Source organism: Notamacropus eugenii, chromosome 1 (genome assembly GCF_028372415.1).
Source record: "Notamacropus eugenii isolate mMacEug1 chromosome 1, mMacEug1.pri_v2, whole genome shotgun sequence".
NCBI classification, from domain to species: domain Eukaryota; kingdom Metazoa; phylum Chordata; class Mammalia; order Diprotodontia; family Macropodidae; genus Notamacropus; species Notamacropus eugenii.
The window spans coordinates 501166087-501187835 of record NC_092872.1 but is presented as its reverse complement, the minus strand read 5'-3'; the positions used below and the strand labels follow the sequence as shown (position 1 = coordinate 501187835).

At 37.5% G+C, this 21749-nt stretch overlaps 1 protein-coding gene across 1 annotated transcript in view; it reads left to right on the top strand.

Moving 5' to 3' along the window:
• The window catches only part of SS18L1 (SS18L1 subunit of BAF chromatin remodeling complex), a 46535-nt gene that overhangs the window by 1149 nt on the left and 23637 nt on the right, over positions 1-21749 (top strand). Inside the window, exon 2 of the mRNA XM_072633378.1 lies at positions 19738-19814. Within this exon, the coding sequence (XP_072489479.1) occupies positions 19738-19814 (77 nt within the window). The remainder of the gene's footprint in view (positions 1-19737; positions 19815-21749) is intronic.

Sequence of the window (21749 nt, the reverse complement as noted above, 5' to 3'; positions counted from 1 at the left end):
GATGGGGACTCTGGCAAGGAAATAAAAACCTCGCTTCCGAACCGAGACCCCAAGCTATTTGTCAGTTATAATGGCGAATTCGAAAAGGTGTCTGTGTTAAGAGAGCAGCTAGCGAGCTGCTCCTCAGAGTCTTCTAGCCAAGGCAAGCCAACCATCTCTGCAGCCTACAGACGGCCCCGAGCAACGGATCCTCCCCTCCAGTTGAGCGATTGGGACGGGTGGCTCAGCAACCTGGTAGGCTGACTCTTCAGCAGAGTTACTTCCCTGAACCGGATGGATGGATGGATGAATGGATGGATGGAGGAAGGGAGGAATGGAGGGAGGTATGGAGGCAATCCTTTATAATTTTTCCTTTTAACTTCTCCTCAGAGTGCAAAGGTATCAGTGCAGGTGTTTGGGGAGGCAGAATTGAACTTTATCTGCCCCAAACTCATCAACCTTGGGTTGAAATGCTTGGCTGAAAAACTCAGCCACAAAGACTTGAGGCTGAGAAAGGGATGTGAGTATTTTAAATCTTGGAACTTCCCACAAAGAAAACCTGTGATAAACGTAGCATACAGTCTTGTATATATGTGTGTGTTTGTAAATGTATCACCGATGCATATTCCTATTTTAAATTGTCTTATTATCCTACCTCTTTAGTTAACAAAAACTTTCCGAATTTTGGTTCCAAGTTTAGCATTACTTCTTGGAATGAAATTGCAATGGATTTTGTCATCCTTTTAAATGTCTTTAAAATAAAATTTATTTCTCAAAATTTCATCTTTTTATTTTTATGGTTATTTGAGAGGGTTTACAATTCAGAAAAAAATTATATTACATTTATGACTATTGTTGAATGTATGTTGTAAATGTGATGTTGGGGCAAAAAAATGAAAAGAAAATATTGCAATGTTAGTGCCATTCCTCTTTGCATCTCTACCATCCAAGCAGTGGTAATAGGTTGGTTCTGAAACAGAATGCTTGTTAATACCTGCTTACCTGTGGGGGAAAGGGAAAGTGTTAAAAAAGCTGGAGTGTGAGTAAGAAGATATGAGTCCAAGTCTAGGCTCTGTTATTGTGTGGTCTTGGGGAAGTCACTTAATTTAGTTAAGTTCAATAAACAATAATAGTAACTGATTATAATGGGGCATCAATTTTTACAAAGCACTTCACATACTTTAATTGTTCCTCACACCAGCCTGGTGAGATAGCTACAATATCATCTCCTCTTACAGTTTGGAGGATATTGAAGATTAGAGAGGTCTGTGATTTCTCTATGGCTTCCTTTAAAGTCCCACCTTCAGCAAGAAGCCTTTCCCCAGTCCTTTTTAATCTTAGGACCTTCTACCTAAGATAACCTCCAAATTTATATATATTATATATATAATAGAGACTATTTTTTTCCCTTTTCTTTTTATCCTCAATGATTAGCACAGTGCCTGGCACACATTAGGCACCCAATAAATACTTCTTGATTGATTAACTGTGGTTACACCAGTAAGTATATGCCAGAAATGTCATTGGAACCCAAGTCTTTCCTGATTCCAAGTCCAGTCCTTTTTCTAGCACACTAGAGCCCTATACTAGAATATTGTGCCACAGAATGGGAGAGATATAGTTTGTCTAAGACTGTCTCAGTCATAATGGAGTTTACTTTAACTATTATGAGCAGCTTTAGGTTCCTCAACTGTGAAATGCTGAAAAGAATACTTCTCCTACCTATTTCTCAGGGATATTGTGAGGAAAGCCTTGTGAAAAAGTCAACCTGAAGTGCCAGAAGATGAAAGTAGTGATAATAGAATTGATTTTTTTAACTAAATGTGGACAATATTTCTTCATAATTTGCTTTCTAAAGTTGTGGAAACATTTAGCACTGTGCCATGATACATTATTTACTTTGTTCCTAGAACTTAATGATTTGTTTTTATACCCTAGCTCTAGAGACTTAGAGACCTTAGAATACAACTGACTGCAAACTTTGTCAAGTTTGACTGAGGAGATCCAAAAAGTGGTGTATTTAGAATAGCACATTGCTTAAAATGTTGGGGAAGCAATTTCTCAACAGGACTTTTGTTTGGTCTTTGAAGAATTTGATTTTGTAGGAAAGTTAAACTGCACAGGTACATACAGGAAATATGAAAGGTACCCACATCTGGCAAGTCAGTTGTAATGACAGATCATTGAATTCCTAATACCTTCTTGTTCTTGTTCTTGTTGTTTTTAACTTCCTGAGTATAATAAGCATAGCTATACATTACTGAATTAGAGAATCCACGTTTAATTTTTACATACAAACTCAAGCTTCCTCTTTGTACCTTGTTCACAGACCATGTTAAAATCCACCAAACGATACTGGCCTGAAAGAGATCTGAACATCTAAACATTGGTGTGGCCTGAAGGAATCAAAACAAAAATTATTTACTCTATAGGCTTTTCTTAGCACTTATTACTACAGAAAAGAAAAAAAACCTGAAGTGAGGTGAAGCTGCTAAATAACTGGCTTAGCTTGATATTAGCAGAAATCCCCAGTTTCATGTAGCAGAAGCATGACACTACAACAGTGAATGGATGAATGAATATGTATATGTGTGTACTGGGGAGAGGAGCGTCTTGATCTCTGGGGAGAAAAAAGGGTAGGGATATACAGACTGTTCTACTAGGATCAGGCTCAAGAACTGAGAAATTACCTGGCATGATGAAACTGGAAAAGGTCTTCACTCTGTTTTGTGGCCTGTTTATTGAACACATGCCAGGAAAGGTGAGGAATGTGCCCAATTCATGCTTTATGTCCCACATCTCCATCATCAAAATTCAAGTCTTAGCAAAGTAGCCTAAAGCAAAATTTCCTCCCTTAAACTTCAGATTGCTATCTGTAAAATAGGCATCATAGTATTTGCCCAATTAACTTCACTGGGGTTCTTAGAATCATAACAACCTAGTCCAGGGGTGGGGAACCTGCAGCCTTGAGGCCACATGTGGCTCTCTAGCTTCTTAAGTGGGTCCCTTTGACTGAAACCAAGCTTCACAAAATAAATCCCCTTAATAAAAGGTTTTGTCCTGTAAAACTTGGATTCAGGTCACATGTGGTCTCAAGGCCAAAGGTTCCCCACCCCTGGCCTACTATTCAGACCTGAAAGAAGTCTTAGAGGTCATCTAGTCTAAATCCATTATTTATAGATGAGGAAAATAAGATCTCCAGAGTTTAAGTAGCACCTACCAGATAGGTAGAAATGTAGATAGAGTGCTAGGCCTGGATTCAGGAAGGTCTGAGTTCAAATTTGGCCTTGACACACTAACTATGTAAGAGTCTGCCTCAGTTTTTTCAACTATAAAAATGAGGATCATAATAGCATCTACCTTTCCAAGTTGTAGTGAATCGGATCAAATGAAATAGTATTTGTAAAGCACCTAGCATGCTGCCTGGCACATTGTAGGTGCTTAGTAAATGCTTATTCCTTTCTTCTTCCCTTAAGTGACTTGTCCAATGTCACATAGGCTGCAAGGATCAAATGAGACATGGGATGTTAATGTATCCTAAGTGGAAAATGCTATTCAAATGTAAAAGGGTTTTATTACAGAGTGTTTACTGTGTGGAGTTCCCTAGATGGTATAGAAGTCTCTGGAGAAATAGATATGTTTTTTATGTTCAGGTAAGGAGAGCAAGAAAGACCTATATACCAGGAAAGATAACTAACATGCCAGCATATGAGAAGACCTGGATGATTGTTGCAGATCATAGAAAAACATTAGCGTAGATGGGAATAGTCAAGGAAATTTTTATGGAGGGGTGGGATTTGAATTTGGCCTTGAAAAATAGTTGAAATTTGGATAGGTGAAGAGAGGCAAGAGGTTATTTAGAGGACAAGGAACAATTAGCTGACACATTTTGGGGAGGGGGAGAAACCTGTTATTTCATTGGTATGAGAAATCCTTTCACTAATGTAGATCTGCAACTTATGTCTTACTTATTAGTCTGACAGTTTTTGTCACGTAGTCTTTCCTGCACATAAATATTCAATAAATGTTCAGTGAATGAATGCTTTACTTTATATGTCATTTGTATATCTTGTCGTATATATGACATGGAATACAGTGGTCATTGAAGGACTGTCATAAAGAAGCTAATGGCTATGAACATGCTGCACCATATGAGGAACTCCAAAGAAGAATAAGTGTAAAAAATGTCATCAAGAAATTATACTACAGGAAGAGAAGATGGGCTGGTCTCATGGTAAGGGGCAGGGAAGACAGGTTGTTGGCCAGATTACTCCATTGCTGCTTTCAGTCAGGGGACAGTGAGGAAAGCCCCTATTACATTTGGTGGATCCTTACTGTCAAAATTATAGGAGAATGTGACTACAAATCCCACAGGACAGGAAAGTATCAATGGTTTGGGGTCTGTATTGTTGAAGGGATCTTCCAAATCTCTGAGACCTCATCCATTTGTATCCCCAGGATTTAGCACATGGTGTTAAATGTTTGGCTCAGTGTTGATTGAAGTGACAGAAAAATATAGATCTACATGTTAAGATCTGCATGATCTACAGCAAAGGTTCCAACATGTCCAATTCAGAACATATAATCTTTCATCCCAAACCCACTCCTCTTCTAGATTTCACTCATACTATGTCACCACCATCCTTTTAGTCATCTAGGTTTGCATGAGTTTTTAGTGACAAAAGGAATGTAGACATAGCACATAGGGGCATATTAGGAAGTTTTATGAGATTAAAAAGAGTTGCATAGTCAGGCTGCTTAGTGAGGTGAAGTCATGTAGTATGGGAATTCTCAAAGAGGTGTAGAAGTTAGCAGATGGGGACCCACCAGTGTCTAATGAGTTATTTCCTTCTTCTCAGATGCTGGGTGCATAGAACAGTGCTGTGTCTTGTATTCGGAAAAAAGGAAAGCATCTTCTTATAACCATAGGTTGTATAGCCCATTGTTAACTACAATTATTTAAGTCTAGGTTGATTTCTATGCATTCCTATGCTGGGCTTATGTCAAGTAGTGACAATGGGTTATTTTTCAGTATTTGAAGAAATGGGAAATTCTGCTGTTATATGCAACATAGCAAATGTTTGTTTTTTAATTATGGGAAATATAACAATTCAGCAGTTCAAGTCAATAAATACTTATTAATTTAAATTATTTTTGAGATTTTTAAAAGAATTTCATAATACTCTTTGTGATAATTGATAATATTCTGTGTCACTGAGATGTTTCCTCAAGTCATCATCTGACTCTTTGACTATCTTTGAAAACAAAATTTTTAGAAAAAGCTGTCTGTACTTATTACCACTATTTACTTATATCTTAATTACTTCTAAACTCCTTGTAGATTGACTTCTGACCCTATCATTTAACTGAAACTACTCTCTCCAAGGTTACTAGCAATCTTTTAATTACTAACCCAATGACTTTTTCTTAGTCTTAATCCTTCTCAAGCTCACTGTGGCATTTAAGACTCCTCTTGGATTTCCTTTCTTTCCTGGATTTTCATGATACTGGTGTCTTCTGGTTCTCCTCCTTCCTGTCTGACTGTTCCTTCCTGTCTGACTGTTCCTTCCTTTGCTGAATTATCACATTTATTTCCCACCCCTTTTGTGTGGGTGTACCCCAGTGCTCTGTCCTCAGCCATCTTCCCTCTCTCAGTTCTGTCTTAGTGATTCAAGTACTATGTCTGTGCAAATGACTCCTAACTCTACATAGCCAGCTCTCATCTCTACCCAAAACTCTAATCTTGCGTTGTCAACCATCTGCCATATATCTCCACCTAGATAACCCACAGGCTCCTCAAATTCATTATGCTCAAAATAAAACATTATTTTTTTCCCAATCCTGTCCTCTGCCACCCCAACAATCTCTCCTCTTTTATATTTAAATTTCTTTACAATCTGGCTCTGATTATGCTTCTAGATGGATGTCACATTGTTCTCCATCACATAATGTCTGAACCACACTGGTTTTCTTGGTGTTCCTTCCATAGGGGGTTGTCTTCTTCATTAGCACTTTCATACAAATTATTCCTTGTGCCTGAAATCTTCTCCCTTCTTACCTCTGTCTCTTAGATCTTTTTGTTTTCCTCAAGGCTTAGCTCATTGCTACCTCCTACAGGAAGCCTTTCCAGATCTCATCCTGTTGTTAGCATTTCTCCCACATGCTTTGTCTTTATTTTATATGTTTTATATTTAGTTCTCTGTGTACAAGTGGCTTCTATTCAATATAATGGAAGGTCCAGGACTGTTTAATTTCTCTCTAGATCTCCCCAACACTTAGCACAGTAGTGGCCACTTCATATTTGCTTATGGAATTTCACTAATGTGGGCAGTTTTCCACTGACAGATCATAAGCCTCTATAACCCATCCTAGACTATTCTTGGCCATGTTTTCTTTTAAGTTCTCTGTAGAAGAACAACCCAATTCATTTCAAGTCTTCCTTTGGTTCTTTTATTATCTGAAGGGTACCAATGAAGAATTTTCTGGATACATGGTCAACCAACTTTTTTTTTTTCAGGTGATGATAATAGTCATATTTTTGACCCTTGTAGCACTTTAGCTGATATTTATTGTCTACCAACAGTGTTCCCAGGGTTGTTGTGTTGGGCTTATGCTACTTTGTCACAGAGTAGGTGGGCAAGAGTGTCATGAGATTTAAGACATAATTTCTACTCCCAGGAAGTATACAGTTTGATTAGTACAATAGGAAGCTTTGCTTTCTAAAGCACTTTTCTTCTTTTGATTATTTTTATAACAGCTTTTGAATTGGCAGGGAAGGAATTATTAGCACTTCACAGATGAGGAAAACCAAATGATTTAGTCCCATAGATATTTAGCAACAGAGTCAAGATTCTTGCTTCAATGACCTGTGTATCCCTCACAGCAACTCTCACATGATTGGGGATCATTTATTGTTTGTCTGAGGGTCATAGAATTTTGTGAGTAGAAGAGACCTTAGAGATCATCTAATTCAATGGGTTTTTTCCCCCTGTAACTAAAAAGAAAATGTATTTCCTCCTAACCAAGTAGCAGAATGGTTGCTGTAGGGAAATAAAGTGGATTTTCCCATACCTTTTTCCCGGGAAAGGGGACAAATATTAAGTATGTCTCATTTTTGCACTTCTTAGAGTGGCTGAGTTAGAACTCAGGGGACTGGAGCTAAATGGGACTGGAATAAGGCTTGTTCTGAGAGAATGAGTAAAGTCTACTGATGAGCTGTTAACAAGATACTGATCTTCACATGGTAGGTACAATCTCACCTTTCTGAGGGAACAGGTTCAAGAAGAAAAAGTAATGTTACATAATGGAATAAATCCCATTCTGATGCTGTAATGCTAAAGAGGATAGTTAAAAACAAACATATGATCCATTTGGTATTTTTTTTTTTACCAGTCATAAAGCTGGGTGGTGTATTGGGTGGTGTATTGGTGCACACAAATTTGAACTGGCAAAAGAGTGTCCAAATTATAACCCGGTGTGATGCCTTTCTCATGAGTTCACTCAGTTGCTATTACTTGATGATATTCACACTACTGATCAACATATCTAATATTTAATTCATGTTTAAGTAGTTGAGGTGGGGGAGGAGTGATATATTTATGTGAATATATATATACACACACAGAGACACACACAGAGACACACACACAAGTACACACATTTACAAATTTTGAATTGTGATTTCACTGATTTAAGGAACTGGCAGGAAACTCTCTCTGCCAGTTTAGATTTGAGACTTTTCTGTAACTTAGTGTCCTAGAGAGTTGCTTGATACACCAAAAGGTTAAATGATTTGCCCAGTGCCACACATGTATGTCACAAGTAGGCCTGGACTCCCTTGATGGAGTCTTCCTGTCTTCAAGGCCAGCTTTCTATCCAGTATGCCATGGTGCTTATCATCATCATCAACAACTTCATTACCTCATCATTATCAAAGAATAAATGACATTTATGCAGCTTTTTAGAGTTTACAAAGCACGTTAAATACTTCATTGGAATCTCAAAAGACCTTGAGATATAGTCTAGTGATTCCCAAGCTAATTTGATTGAGTACATTTTAGTATTTGATACATGTTGATGCTACAATGTTGAGCTATTGTATGAAATACTCCTAAGGTAAAGCAGTTCAGGGAAATTTTGGGGACAGAATAGAGTAAATTGAGCCTATTTTCATACAGAAAAGCTACCACATATAATAAGTACTTACAACACTTTGATGGGTTTCTGATGTAACTGGTATATATAATTCCTCTACCAATACAAATAAATCCTAGCTCCTCCAAGCCCATTTGTCCTGTAAGATTCTTGTCCATGTCTGCAAGTGTTGCAGGCCTTCAGTTCTTTGAATATTTCAAAGTACTTGGGCTTTCTGTTTGCTCTTTGTTAGTATTACTGTCTATTTTGAAACATGTTTACCTTGTTCCTTTTCTGTGGGCATTTTAGTCACCTGTATTTCTTTAGAAATTCTTTAGATTTTTTGGAAATTGCGGTATACATAATTCATTAAGTCATAGCTTCATCAGGTGAATATTGGTGCTAAAATATTTTTGGTAAATACAGAACTTCATACTTATTCCTCTAAAGGGGAAAATAACACTAACTTCAACATTTTCTTAGAGAGCCCCTTTTCATATTCTCTGGTTTGAGGAGAGAATGTATTGGAAAACCTTGAACTAGTTCATTCACCTGATCAAATGAGATAATGTATTTAGTAGCAAAGATTTTAGAGTTGGAAAAGATTCTAGCAGCCATCTAACCAAACTCCCTCATTTTACAAATGAGGAAACCAGGGCCTAAACAGATTGGATCTTATCAGCATGGCAGAGCTAGGATTTGAAGTTCTCTGACTTTGAGAACTGTTCAACCCCGTGTAAATATCAGCTATTTAGTTATCTTGAGCAGGTCCTAAAGATCTTTAAGAAATGAAAGTTTATAGACTCTTTGGTTTGAGGAAGATCATTCCTGCTTAAAAAGATATTTTTCTCATGTTTTCAGGAGACCTGAAAAAAATTCTTTTACAGGGGTCAAACTGCAGATATTCCTAGAATACTTACATGTTGATTTAAATGTATAATAAGCTATGAACATTCACTCCCGTAGAGCAGGTTTTTAAAAGGGGAAGGGATAGAAAAGATAAGACGAGAGTACTGGGCATATCATATAGGAGAGAGAAAATATCTTAGAGAAGAGAAAAAGAAAGAAGAGTGGGGGCTCAGAAAACAAAACAAAGGAGAAAGAAGACTAGAGTATGCTAGAGGATCATGAGAAGAGCATTAATGGGTATTCTGTGGCCCACTTGCTTGGACCTCAGTATGAACAGTAATAAGAAGTGCCAATTATAACTGGTTATAACTCATCCACTACCCTTTCGCCTCAGGGCTGATATTCTTTTCTTTTCCCCTCAATCTCCGTCCCCCCCCAAAAAACTACATATCTTTCTCCAGGCACTTTGTTTTTGAGTAAGGGGAGGGTTCAGGAAGAATCATTTCCATGGGGGTGGAGGGATGGAAAAGGATCCCTTCACCTTGACCCTGAATCACAAATTGATGAGTTTGCTTGAACTGCCTTAACTTGAGGGGTGGGGGTGAGATTGAGGGTGGGTGGTGGATGGAGGATAAGTACTCTGCATGGGAGCTTTAAGTATTTTAGTTAGTTGATGTTATTTCATGAGATTTTAATCTTGTGTAGGGTTCTGTTATCCTGTATTATAGATTTGACTTTAATTACACATCTGGTGCATAATTTTTCTGAGGGCTTTGTGCTAGTGAAAGCAACTAGCCTCCACCAAAACTGTTGCAGTGCAGTGGAAAGAGCACTGGATTTGGAGTTAGAGGATCTGGATTCGAATCTTGGCTCTATCTGTGTGACTGTACAGGTCAATTAACTTTTCTGAAAATAGAGTTTCTCAGGGCCTTGGTTTCCTCATCTGTAAAATGAGGGATTTGGATTATGTAGTACCATGTAAAAGAACATTTATTCTAGAATCAGAGTACTCGCATTCAAATCTGACTTCTGACACTACCTAAATGGCCTAAATTAAGTCACTTAGATCTCTCTGGGCCCCAGTTTCTTCTTCTGTAAAATGAGCCAAGCTGGACTAGATGACCTCTAAGGTTCCCTCCAACTCTAGCTCCATGACTCTATAACTGGGAGACCTCTGAAGTCTCTTTTAGATCCAAATCTCTGATCCTGTGATCTCTGCTCTAAGCCATCATCCTTTTTATTGCTGCTGTTCAGTTTCAGTCATATCTGACTTTTCATGACCCCGTTTGGGATTTTCTTGGTAAAGATACAGAAGTGGTTTGCCATTTCCTTCTCCAACTTATTTATAGAGGAAGAAACTGAGTCAAACAGGGTTAAGTGACTTGCTCAGGGTCACACAGCTAGTAAATGTCTAAGGTTGGATTTGAACACGAAGATGAGTCTTCCTGACTCCAAGTCCTGTGCTACCTAGCTGTCTGTCTATCATCCTCACAGATGACAAATCATTATTCCAAAAGCATAGGTCTGACCATGCCCAAAAAGTTTTATTGGCTCCCTGTTGCCTCTAGTATAAAATTCAGATTCTTCTAATTTATTCATTTTGAAGATGAGGAAATGGAGACTCAGGGATGTTAATTGCCTTGCCCAAAGTCACACAGGTAGTAAACATCAAAGATGTGTTCTGATTTAAGAGCTAATGCTCTTTCCACTGTACCATGTTACATTCCATTTTCCATTTCTGTTCCTTTGTACAAGCTGTCCTTCACATCTAAAATGCTTTCCTTCCTCCCCTCTGCCTCTCTTGCAATCCCTACTCCCCTTTCAAGGCTTAGTTCAGGGCCCAACCCCTACAAAAGGCCCTTTTCTGATTGTCTTCCTCACTCATCCCATTGTTAGTACCTTTTCCCCGCTCCTGAAATTACTTTGTATTCACTTTGTATTTTCTTATCTGTTCATGTTGTTTCCATCCAGTAGAGGATAAGGCCATTCAAGGGCAGAGGCCAATTCATTTTATCTTCATATCCCTAGCATCTAGCAGAATGCCTGGCACATAGGCCCTTGATAAATATTTTTTAATTGAATTGAATTAAGCCCTGTCGGCCAGAGAGATTTCATGCTCCTTCTGTTATTTGGTCACAGATTGAAGCCCCTTCTGGCTCTTTTTTTTGTGCCTTAGACAGCAGAACCTTTTCATTCTCTGCCGTGCATGAAAAGGGCCTCTCTCTCCCTCTCTCTCCTTGGTAGTAGAGTGATTATGTTCATGGATAGACTCAGGTAGCTCAAGGGCCTTTTCCATTAAGACAGGTGGCAATTAGTCATGGTGATGATTATAAACTTTCCTTCCCAATTGCAGTCAAAGGATATGTTATTTCTAGTTTAATTGCATCAAAGTGCAAATTGAGAATTGCATTTCAGTGCTCCATGCAATTTAAACACAGATTGTGGTCCTGCAAGAGAATGCTCTCACCAATGATCTGTATTTGCTGAGTATCTAGACCACTATCTTAGGTGCCAGTTTCTTGCCCTTTTTAGAGAATCAAGAAAGATTTAAAGTCAACTCATGGGATTTACAACTATGTGGAATCCTTGTTATTCTAGCAAAGTATGAGCTTGAGCAGGTCCCAGCATAGCTTAGAGGGTAGGGCTTTGGACTTGGAGATAGGAAGACTTGGGTTTAATTTCTACCATAGTTGCTATCTGAATCACCATGGGTAAGTCATTTAACTTTTCTGTGAATCAATTTCCTTATCTGTAAAATGTAGAGATTGAACCAAGAATCCTTCCAGCTCTAAATCTGTGTTCCTGCTATGTTTTGAGTATGAACTGAGCATTTGCCTATGTGTTGATTATTAGTGTTAGCTCTAGGGATTCTCTTCAGAATACTGATTGTCAGTGGAGGAATCTTTTGGCTGCAGTGACTAATGAAGACCATCTATTAAGGCTTGAAAGGGGGTGGTGATCTGCACAAGTAGGTTGAGGCTCTACACTGTGTCTGAAGTACTCAAGTGAAAAAATTCACTTTGTTTTCCTGTAATTGCTTGTAGAATTCTGAAAGATGGGTATTTCAAGATAAAAGAAATTATTATTGAGGTATAGGTGGGGCTTGTCTATGTATTTCTAAGCTTAAGCTTCTGTTAGCTATAGCACAAGCTTAAAGAGCCGGAATTTTCCCTCAGCATTAAACAATACTATTTGAGATTTATAATAACCCCTTCAGCATTCTGAGATCCAGCCCTCTGGCTATTCATTCATTAATCCTCCATACCATAAGCTTTTATGAAGCATTTACTACTTGCAAAGCACTAGGGACTAGAGATATAAAGATGAAAAAAAAGGGAAGGAAGGAAAGAAAGAAAGAGAAAGAAAAAAAGAAAGGAGAGAAATAGAAACAGTCACTTCTCAGAGAGCTCACATTGTACTGGAAGGATACAACATACATGCAAAACATACAAAGTCATTCTGGGGAAAGGAGAAAGAGCCTTAGGAGCTGAGCTCCTGTGCTAGACTCTGAAGGGAGCTAAGGATTCTAAAAGGTAGAGATGAAAAAGAGAAAATGTTCTGGGAATGAAAGGTACATAAGAGGGATAATTATCAAAGAGATTAATTATATTTAGTATTGTTCTAGAGACAGTAATATTTTATTGTATTCTGATCTTTGAAGTTTGGTCAAAAGTGTTAGTTACATACATTATTGCCCTGTCCAATCAGGGCAAGAATAGGTGACAACAGTTTATCAATTTTGTTGACAAAGGATCATAAAGCTTTTTTTCTTTGACTTTTTAATACTCAGTTCATTTTATTATATTGACTGTAGTGCAGGTTGACTAGATTGCTCATATGTATCCCTAGATCATAAAATTTTGAACCTTTTAGAGGCAAAATATTACTTTTAATCACACCATCAATATAGCTTATAATTTTTTCTGTCCTCAAACCAGAAACTTCATATAAACTTCTGAATTGCTGCCTTGCTGTCTTAAAAGAATGAGTTGGCTATATTTGTATGTATGGTAATTCCTAGTTATCCACAAGATTTAAGCAGCAAGAACACTCCATTTTCCCAGCTCTCCTGAATATACAGTTTACTGTATTTTTCTATCTTCCTTTTAAAAAATATTTTGTACAGCCAACTCTGTTGCAGATTAATATGGTTGTAATGGCAACTTCCTTGTTATCACCTGAATCCTAACCTTTCTTTGAGGGGTTTTATTTTGGTTTTGCTATGCTATATGTTCTTTTCCAACCCTAATGTCTCTTCTAACCTTCCGATTCACATCTCCACCTGCCCATTAGGCATCTCAAACCTAGGTGTTCATAAGCATCTTAAACTCAACATGTCCAAAATTGAACTCATTCTTTTCCCCCAAAGCATTTCCCCTTCTGAATTTCCCTGTTACTGTGGAGGGCACCACCATTCTCCTAGTCACCCAGGATTGAAATCTAGTTGTCATCCTTGACTCCTCACTGTCATCCCCCCATATCCAATCCTTTGCCAAATCTTGTCACTTTAGTATTTCTCATATACCCACACGTCTTCTCTGACGCTGCCACCACATTGATACAGGTGCTCATCACCCTACACTTAGACTAACTCAATAGTCTACTGGAAAGTTTTCCTGCCACGAGTCTCTCCTCATTTCAGTCCATCTTCTGCTCAGATGTTAAATCACCTTCCTAAAAGCACAGATCAGACCATATCATGCCCCTTCTTCAGTAAATTCGAGTTGCTCTCTATCACCTCCAAGATCAATTATAAAATCCTATGTTTGGCATTCAAAACCATTCACAACATACTCTTCCTCACCTTTCCAGTCTTCTTATACCTTCACTACCCACGTCCTTCCACTTGCCCATCATTCAGTGACACTGACCTCCCTGCAGTTCCTGGAACGTTCCATTCCGTCTCATCTCTGGGCATTTTCATTGGCTCTTCCTCATGCCTGGAATACGTTCTTTCCTCACTCCCTTGGCTTCTTTCCAGTCCCAGCTAAAATTCCATCTTCTACATAAAAATTTTCCTGAGCTCCCTTAGTGCTAGTGCCTTCCTTTTATCGGTTGCCTTCAATTTATTCTGCATGTATTTTATTTGTACGTAGTTGTTTACATATTATCTCCCTCATTAGACAGTGAGTTCTTTGGGAGCAGGGATAGTCTTTTGGCTTTCTTTGTGTCTCTAGCAGGTGGCCCAGTTGCTTACAACATGGTAGGTCCTTAAGTGCTTATTAACTGAATGACTTTCTGTCTTAAAGAAAACAGTCCCCAAAAAGTATTATGTTGTATGTACACCTCTTGGGAATTTGACTTTAACTCAGTAATGCAGATTTCACTTTATATTTTCTTAAGTGACAGGACTCCTTGTAAGTTTGGAGAAAATTAGTCAAAGTTGAAATTAGAAGCCCCTACATTGAAAAATGAAATTCACCATCTTCAAATACCCACACCCACACACATCGCTCCTCTTTCTCAATCTACTCCCCTTCTCAACTTCCTTTTTTCTGACAAGGATACATCATCCTTCTAATCATCCATCTTCAAAGCCTCAGAATCATCCTCATCTCTTCACTCTCTTATTTTGCATATTTAATCAGTTTCAATTTTTTTTTATTGATTCTACATCTACAGTATCTCTTACATTCTCTCATCACCCTCGTTCAGGTCCACATCACATCTTACCTGGGACTATTGTAGCAGACTCCTAAATGGTCCCTCTGCCTCAGTTTCCATTCTTTTCAATATATCCTTCACACTGCTGCCAAAGGGGTATTTCTAAGGTATAGATCTATTCATGTTACTTTCCTTAAAAAACTGTAGTGGATTTCTAGGAAATACCTCTAGGAAAAACAATCTGTCAGTTATAAGCATTTATGAAGAGGTTACTATTTTCTTAAATTCTGGGCCTACAAAGACAAAGCAAAAGGGCAAAAAACTCCTCTGTTTGGCATTTAGAGCCTTCAACAGCCTGAATCTAGCCTATCTTTCCTTTCCATCTACTCTCTTCCCCTTCCCACATTCAGCAGTTCAGCGAAACTGGCCTTTTGGCTGCTCCTTGTGTGCACAATTCCATCTCTTGTCTGCAGTCTTTTTGTCTGGGATGCGCTCCCTCCACACCTCTGCTTCATATAATCCCATTTCCTTCAAAGCTCTGCTCAGATATCACCTTCCCCGTGTATCCTTTCATGATGAGCCTCCCACCCCAGCTTCTCCAGCCTCTCCACCCAATTACTGTATATTTATCTCGTACACACTTACTTTTGTGTGTAGGTGTCATCTTCCTAGTCTCACCCCATGGAAAACCCTTTGAGGTTATTTTTATGTCCCCAGAGATGAGCACAATGCCTGGCGTATAATATATGTATGCTGACGGATTGTCTCAAGCATAGCATGATATGCAAGTTTTAAAAAGAAAGTGAATTTGTATTTTAGAATGAAGGGAAATTTTCATATTTGTGCTTCCAAAAGTTAAAATTGCTCTGCAATTAAAAATAAATTAAAATTGAATTACCACATTTAATGATATTGTAATTAAAACATTTAAAATGTGAGTCAATGTAAATATATTTACAGAGACATATATTATTTCTCTAAGCTCTGTGGCATAGTGGGCCCTCTTAGAGCCAGGAATATTTGGGTTCATGTTCTGAGACCTCTGACATATATTAGCTTTGTGACCAAGAGCAAGTGACTTAACCCCTAAGTTCCCTAGGCAGCTGCTAAGGATTATAAATTCCAGTTGAGTTAGTTGCCAGTTTGCATCAGTGGACAGTTCCCACACTAGAGAGTTCCCTATAATGATAAAATCACAGATCTGGACCCCCACCGCACCCCCCAAAAATGCAGCCTCTATTGGTACTTACTGGACTTTGACATCTTACTGGAATGCTAGGGTGAAATGAAGAGGTGATTTCAGAAGTAGTTTTTCTTTTTCCTTACTTTCACTTGACCTTGGGAAAGCCCCTGAAAATGTGAGATTCTTGTGGCAGTTTTGTTTTGTTTTTTATTGCGATGGGGAATCCTTACCCTTGTTGAACTTTCAACAGGCCACTCTTAACAGTAAATACAGTAGCTCCCTCTAGTGGCTCACCTCAACCTTGAAACCACCACATTGCCTGATATTTGTAGTTATAGAAAAGTTAAGAAAAGAAGTGCTCATGTTGAAAGAGAGCTTTCATATTTATAAAATATTTGTTTGGCACTACTTTGGCATCAGTTTAGAAATTTAAATACTAACTTATATTCTGAATAAAATACTCTCTACTCCAACCCATTTTTATATTGCTAGGATAATCTGATTTATTTGGAGATTTGAATGATCATGTCAGTATTATACTCAGAAAATTTCCCTGGTTTCCTTTCTCTGGCATTTAAGCATCTCCACTAATTTGAGGGACTTTTCCTTTGTCTTATATTGTGATAAAAAGTAAGATATCTCATATTGAGAAACAAGATGGTGTAGTGGGTAGAGGTTAGTCCTTAGAGGAAAAACAGGGTTCAAGTCTTTCTTCTGACATTACTAACTGTGTGACTGTGGCAAAGTCACTTAATTTCTTGCTACCACCAGGCAAATCTCTAACATTATAAGTAATAGGTAAATTGCCGATCTGCATTAGTAGAGAGAGTTTCCACATCAGGTGTTGTTTATATCTAAAAAAAAAAATGCAGCTCTAAAAACAAAAATCTCATATTCTTCTCTTTCATGCATTCTACGGCCCAGCCCAGTTGGTCTACTCTGTTTTGCAGAGCCTATCATGGACTTTCACAAGTTGGTGTCTTCCATTAGGTTGTTCCCTTGAGTACTGAAATAGGCAAAATATATGCAAAGAAGACACAAAGTAACAACTGGATATCAGGAGGAGGAAATGTATCCTAAGAATGGGGCATACCTGGGGCAACGGACATAGAATATATGGGGAACAGCAAGGAGACCAGATTGGCTGAGATCATAGTTTGGGAAGGGGAAGTACTGCATAGGCTTCTGCAAAAGAAGTCTGGGACCAAACAGAGAATTTGATCCTAGAGGCAATAGAAGCACTGGAGTTCCTTGAATAGGGAGAGTGACATGAATGGATGTATGTTTAAGACTGTCATTTAGACAGCTAAATGGAGGATGAGTTGGAGATGGGGGGAGAGCCTTGAAACAGGGAGATCAGGTAGGAGGCTATGGCAATAGTTTAGGCAAATGGTAATGTTGTCTTGAGCTAAGGTGTAGTGGCTGTATGAGTGGAAGGAGGAGATGAACGAAGTGGATGTTGTTAAGGTAGAGGGGATAAGACTTAGCAATTGATTGGATATGAAAAATGAAGAAGAATGGGTTGTGAAATGGTAAACTTGGGTGACTTAGAAATATGGTAACACCTTAAACAGAAATAAGCAAATTAGGAAGGAGGGCTTTGGTGAAAAGATAAAGAGTTCCATTCTGGACATGTTGAGTTTGAGCTGCCTTTGTGGGGCATACAGGCAGGAAAGTCTAACAGCAATTTATGATTCAAGACTGCAGCTTAAGAGAGAATAAGGGTTGAATATAGAGGTCTGGGAGTCTTCATGGCTCAGTGGAAAGAGCACTAATTCTGGAGTCAGAGGATTTGGATTCGTCTCTGATATTTACTATTTCTGTGACCTTGCATAAATAGCTTTTAGAGCTTCAGTTCCCTCATCTTTAAAATGAGGGAGTTGGATTCGATGGCTTCTGAAGTCCCTTCCAGACATAAATATATGACCATTTGCGTGGAGATCATAGTCGAACCAATGGGAAATGATTTATAATCATGATGAGAGCAAATGTAGAAAGAGAAGGGCAAGAGTGGTTTCATTTTTGCCTTGATATTCCTAGTGCCAAGCATAATGCCTAGACACTGCCAGGGTGAGAGTGGGACTTGAAGGATCGATCTAGCAAAGAAGAGTGGAGAAATGGGCACAGAGGTAGGAGAAGAACTAGGAGAGAACAGTGCCATGAAAACTCAGAGAGAAAATGTTTTGTAGAAAGGAGTGGTTAACAATTTCAAATGCAATAGAGAGGTCAAGAAGGATGAGAATAGAGAAAAGGTTATTGGATTATGCAGTTAAGAGATTATTGGTAACCTTAGGGAGAGCAGTTTCACTTGAATGATAAGGTCAGAAGCAAGATTGCAAATAGATGAGAAAGGATTGAAAAGTTCAAAAAGTGTCCACAAGTTTTGTGGAACTTTAGGTGAAGTTGTAGCATCTTATAATTTTAAAATTGTCTAAGATTTAGATGCCCTAAATTAAATTAAATTAAGTTAGGTACTATCACCTAAATGAAATCAAATAAACAGTGCTTCTTTCGCAGAAGCAAAAACTCTTAGAGAAAATGGATATGCATCTATTGATGAACTATTGAAAATTGGCAATTAAAATACATTCTTGTAATTAGAAACAGAATAGATGCCAGCTAATTGGGGAATGGCTAAATACTGGTAAATGCAGAAAATGTAAAACCTAAAGAAAGCAATTAATTTTTTTTTAAATGCCTTGTAAAGACTTTGAAAAATTTTAGGACCTCTGATCAATGCAGTGAACAATGATGATTCCAGAGGACTAATGATGAAATGTGAAATGTCTCAGAGTACAGAATAAGCCACATATTTTTGGATATGGCCAATCTGGGAATTTGTTTTGCTTGATGATATATATTTGTTAAAAGACCCTTTTTTCTTTCTTTTGAAACTGAATTTTAACATTTTTTTATTTGAAAAATAAAATAATTTATTGTTATAAATTGTGATGTGTTTCTTCATTTTCATTCCTTTTGATGATATTCAATGTATATCATGTTCCTGCTGCCTGCTTAGCTGGGCTTCCCCATAGTAATCATATTTCAGCTGTCAGACTGGGCATATTTTGTTTTAGTGTACTTTTAAGATTTGAGGTGAAGAAAGCTGTCACTTCCCCCCAATATGAAATTCTGTCAATAAAAATGTTTTATTCTCAATTCAACAATTATTAAACAATTACTATATACAAGGTACCAGAATAGAAACATTAATATTGTTAATAATTAACATTATAAATATGATGTCTGTGACTCCTATAAAGATTTTATCAAATAATCTTGATTATAAATCCCATAAGGGCTTCCTTTTCCTCATGACACTGATTGAGCTCCCTGTAACATTTCTTCCTCAGCCCACATTATAGCCTTATAGATTATTGGAATGTGTCTTAATTTTTCATTTCTATTTGGAATTTTTGATGCTGCAAATGAGAAGAAATCAATTATAATTTGAGTGCTTTCTTCATATTGTAACACATTCCTCCTCTGTGTCCATTTTGATCTCTCTGGCACTGTCCATTGTCTTGAAACATCAGACCTACTTCTGATGGTACCAGAAATGCCATTCCTCCTTCCTTCTCTTGATGAATCCAAATTCAGTACTTTCTTCAAAACCTTTCTTCAAAACTATCTCCTAGTAACTGTCCTTACTCACAATACCAAGAAAGTACATCAATGATACCTGATAGTATTAATATTAAGTTAATTAAAATTTTAATTTTAATAATATTTGTATTTGTTCTCTGGATGATCTTTTCTTTCCAAGTAGATTGTAAACTCCTTAAGGGCAGAGAGTATGTCTTCTGTTATTTCTGTCTTCCTTTTTGTGCCTAATGTAGTGCCATATACATAACATTTATGAAATGAATGAATGAATGAACTTGCACAAATGTTAAGAAATTCTAAGACAAAAACCTGGATATTCTAGGACTGGAACCATTCGAAGATATTTTTGTGAGTGTTTTAACTTTGTTTATTTTTTTGTTCAGATGCTAGATGAAAACCATCACCTAATTCAGTGTATTATGGACTACCAGAGTAAGGGCAAGACTGCAGAATGTACTCAGTAAGTAATAGTGCTAAAGGACTGTTCTTCTTGCCTTCTAATACTGCTTTTTTTTAAGTGATAAAGGAAACATGTATGTAACAGAGTGTATTTGCCACTTAACAGACTATATAATTTGGCTATTAACAGACTCTAACCAGGACATATACTTCCTGTTTTCTCCTAGAAGTGGTACCATTCAGTACAAATTAAAAATGACCATGGAAGAGATTCGTTGATTTTTCATGTAAACAAATTTTATTAAATTTTGAGCAGCATGGCCTAGTAGAAAGAGCACTGACTTGGAATAAGAGACTCTGCGTTCAAGTCCTAGCTCTGCTTTTCATTACTTGTTGTGTGACCTTAGGCTAGTCACTTAACCCTTATGGACCTCATTTCTAAAATAAAGAGATTAGACTAAATGATCTCTAAAGATCTTCCCAGCTCTTAAGCCTATAGGACTATAAATAGTTTCTATTAAAAAATATTTTGCTAGACTTAAAATAAAAGTGAGTGTTCTGTACACACCCCACTATATGAATGTCTATTGTGGCCAATAATAAATAGTAGATTCTCCTTTCAATTTGTTTCAGAGCATTTGGTTGGCATGCCAAACTTGTCACTTTTTGTAGAATCTTTTCTTGCACCAAAAGTTATTCTTAGGTCCTAGGAAGTTCCCATTTTGGTCATAGTTGTTTTCAGTATAGAAACTATCTACTGGGATTAGGAATTATTTGGTGTTTTGGAAAGAGTACTGCATCTTGAATAAGAGGACTCGAGCTCTAGCTCTGTTATACTGGGCAGATTACTTGGTCTCTTAGAGAAATCCATTTCCACCTGTATAGAATGAAGACAATAATCCCTATACAACTAACTTTATAGGGTTACTGTGATGAATGCACTTTGTAAGCTAAAAGTGAGATATTAAATATCAATAATTACATTTAAGGGTTATAATTGTGAGAAATCAACTTAAAGGACACTTCTTGACATATATTTACAGAAAATAACCAAAAAAACCCCATAATGATGAAGAAAGGTGCTCTTTCTTATTTTTGAATAGAATTTTCTTTAGGAACAGAGAATAGTGATGCTAATAATGCTCATAATAGATATTTGCACAACATATTACATACATTATCTCTTTAATCCTCACAATAATCCTGAAAGGGAGGGACTGTGGGTGTTATTCTCTCTATTTTACACATCAGGAAACTGAGTCTCAGAGAGATTTAAGTGACTTGCCCAAGGACATGAAGCTAGTAACTTACTAGCCCTGGATGGGATAGTATAGATACCAAGGATTCAACTTGACCTTATTCATTTTTATTTAAAGTCTGGAAGGAATTCCTGGGATTAGTTTACTCCCAAGCTAGCTGTCTGGGGCTGCCATTGGTCAAGTTATGGTCATTTATTGCCATCTACTCCTTGGATATTCAGAATTGCACGTGCTAGTAACTGTTTGAACATAAGCCCAACTATCCTCCCAGATTTTGTTTTTGGCCATTCTGAAGTTCACCAAAAACATAAAGTTCAGAAAAGTTAATAGCATTTGATAGATAGCATTGAGTTACTCTGCACATTCATACTTTTGTGTCAGCTGAATTACTGGCATTACATTTGTGGTCTCCTAAAACAACATGCTCCTCTTTAAAAGAAAATCCTTTACCTGATTACTTTCTGAAGAAAGGTTAGCATTTTCTACTATGACATGAACTAGGATTTCTTCCTGAGTCCTTATAACATCATATTTATTGTTTTCTGCTTTTGGCATGAGGGAGCTTGTCACGTCATTGTGAAATATACTTTCTACTGAATGTCACCATCTTGGATATTTAACTAAAATGTGCAAACTGAGTTGTGGTAGGTTTGATGTTTTCCTGAGTGGGTGGCATTTAGATTTTGCCTTATTGGCTACTAGAACCAAGGGATTTTACTGAAAGAGCTAGCTCATTT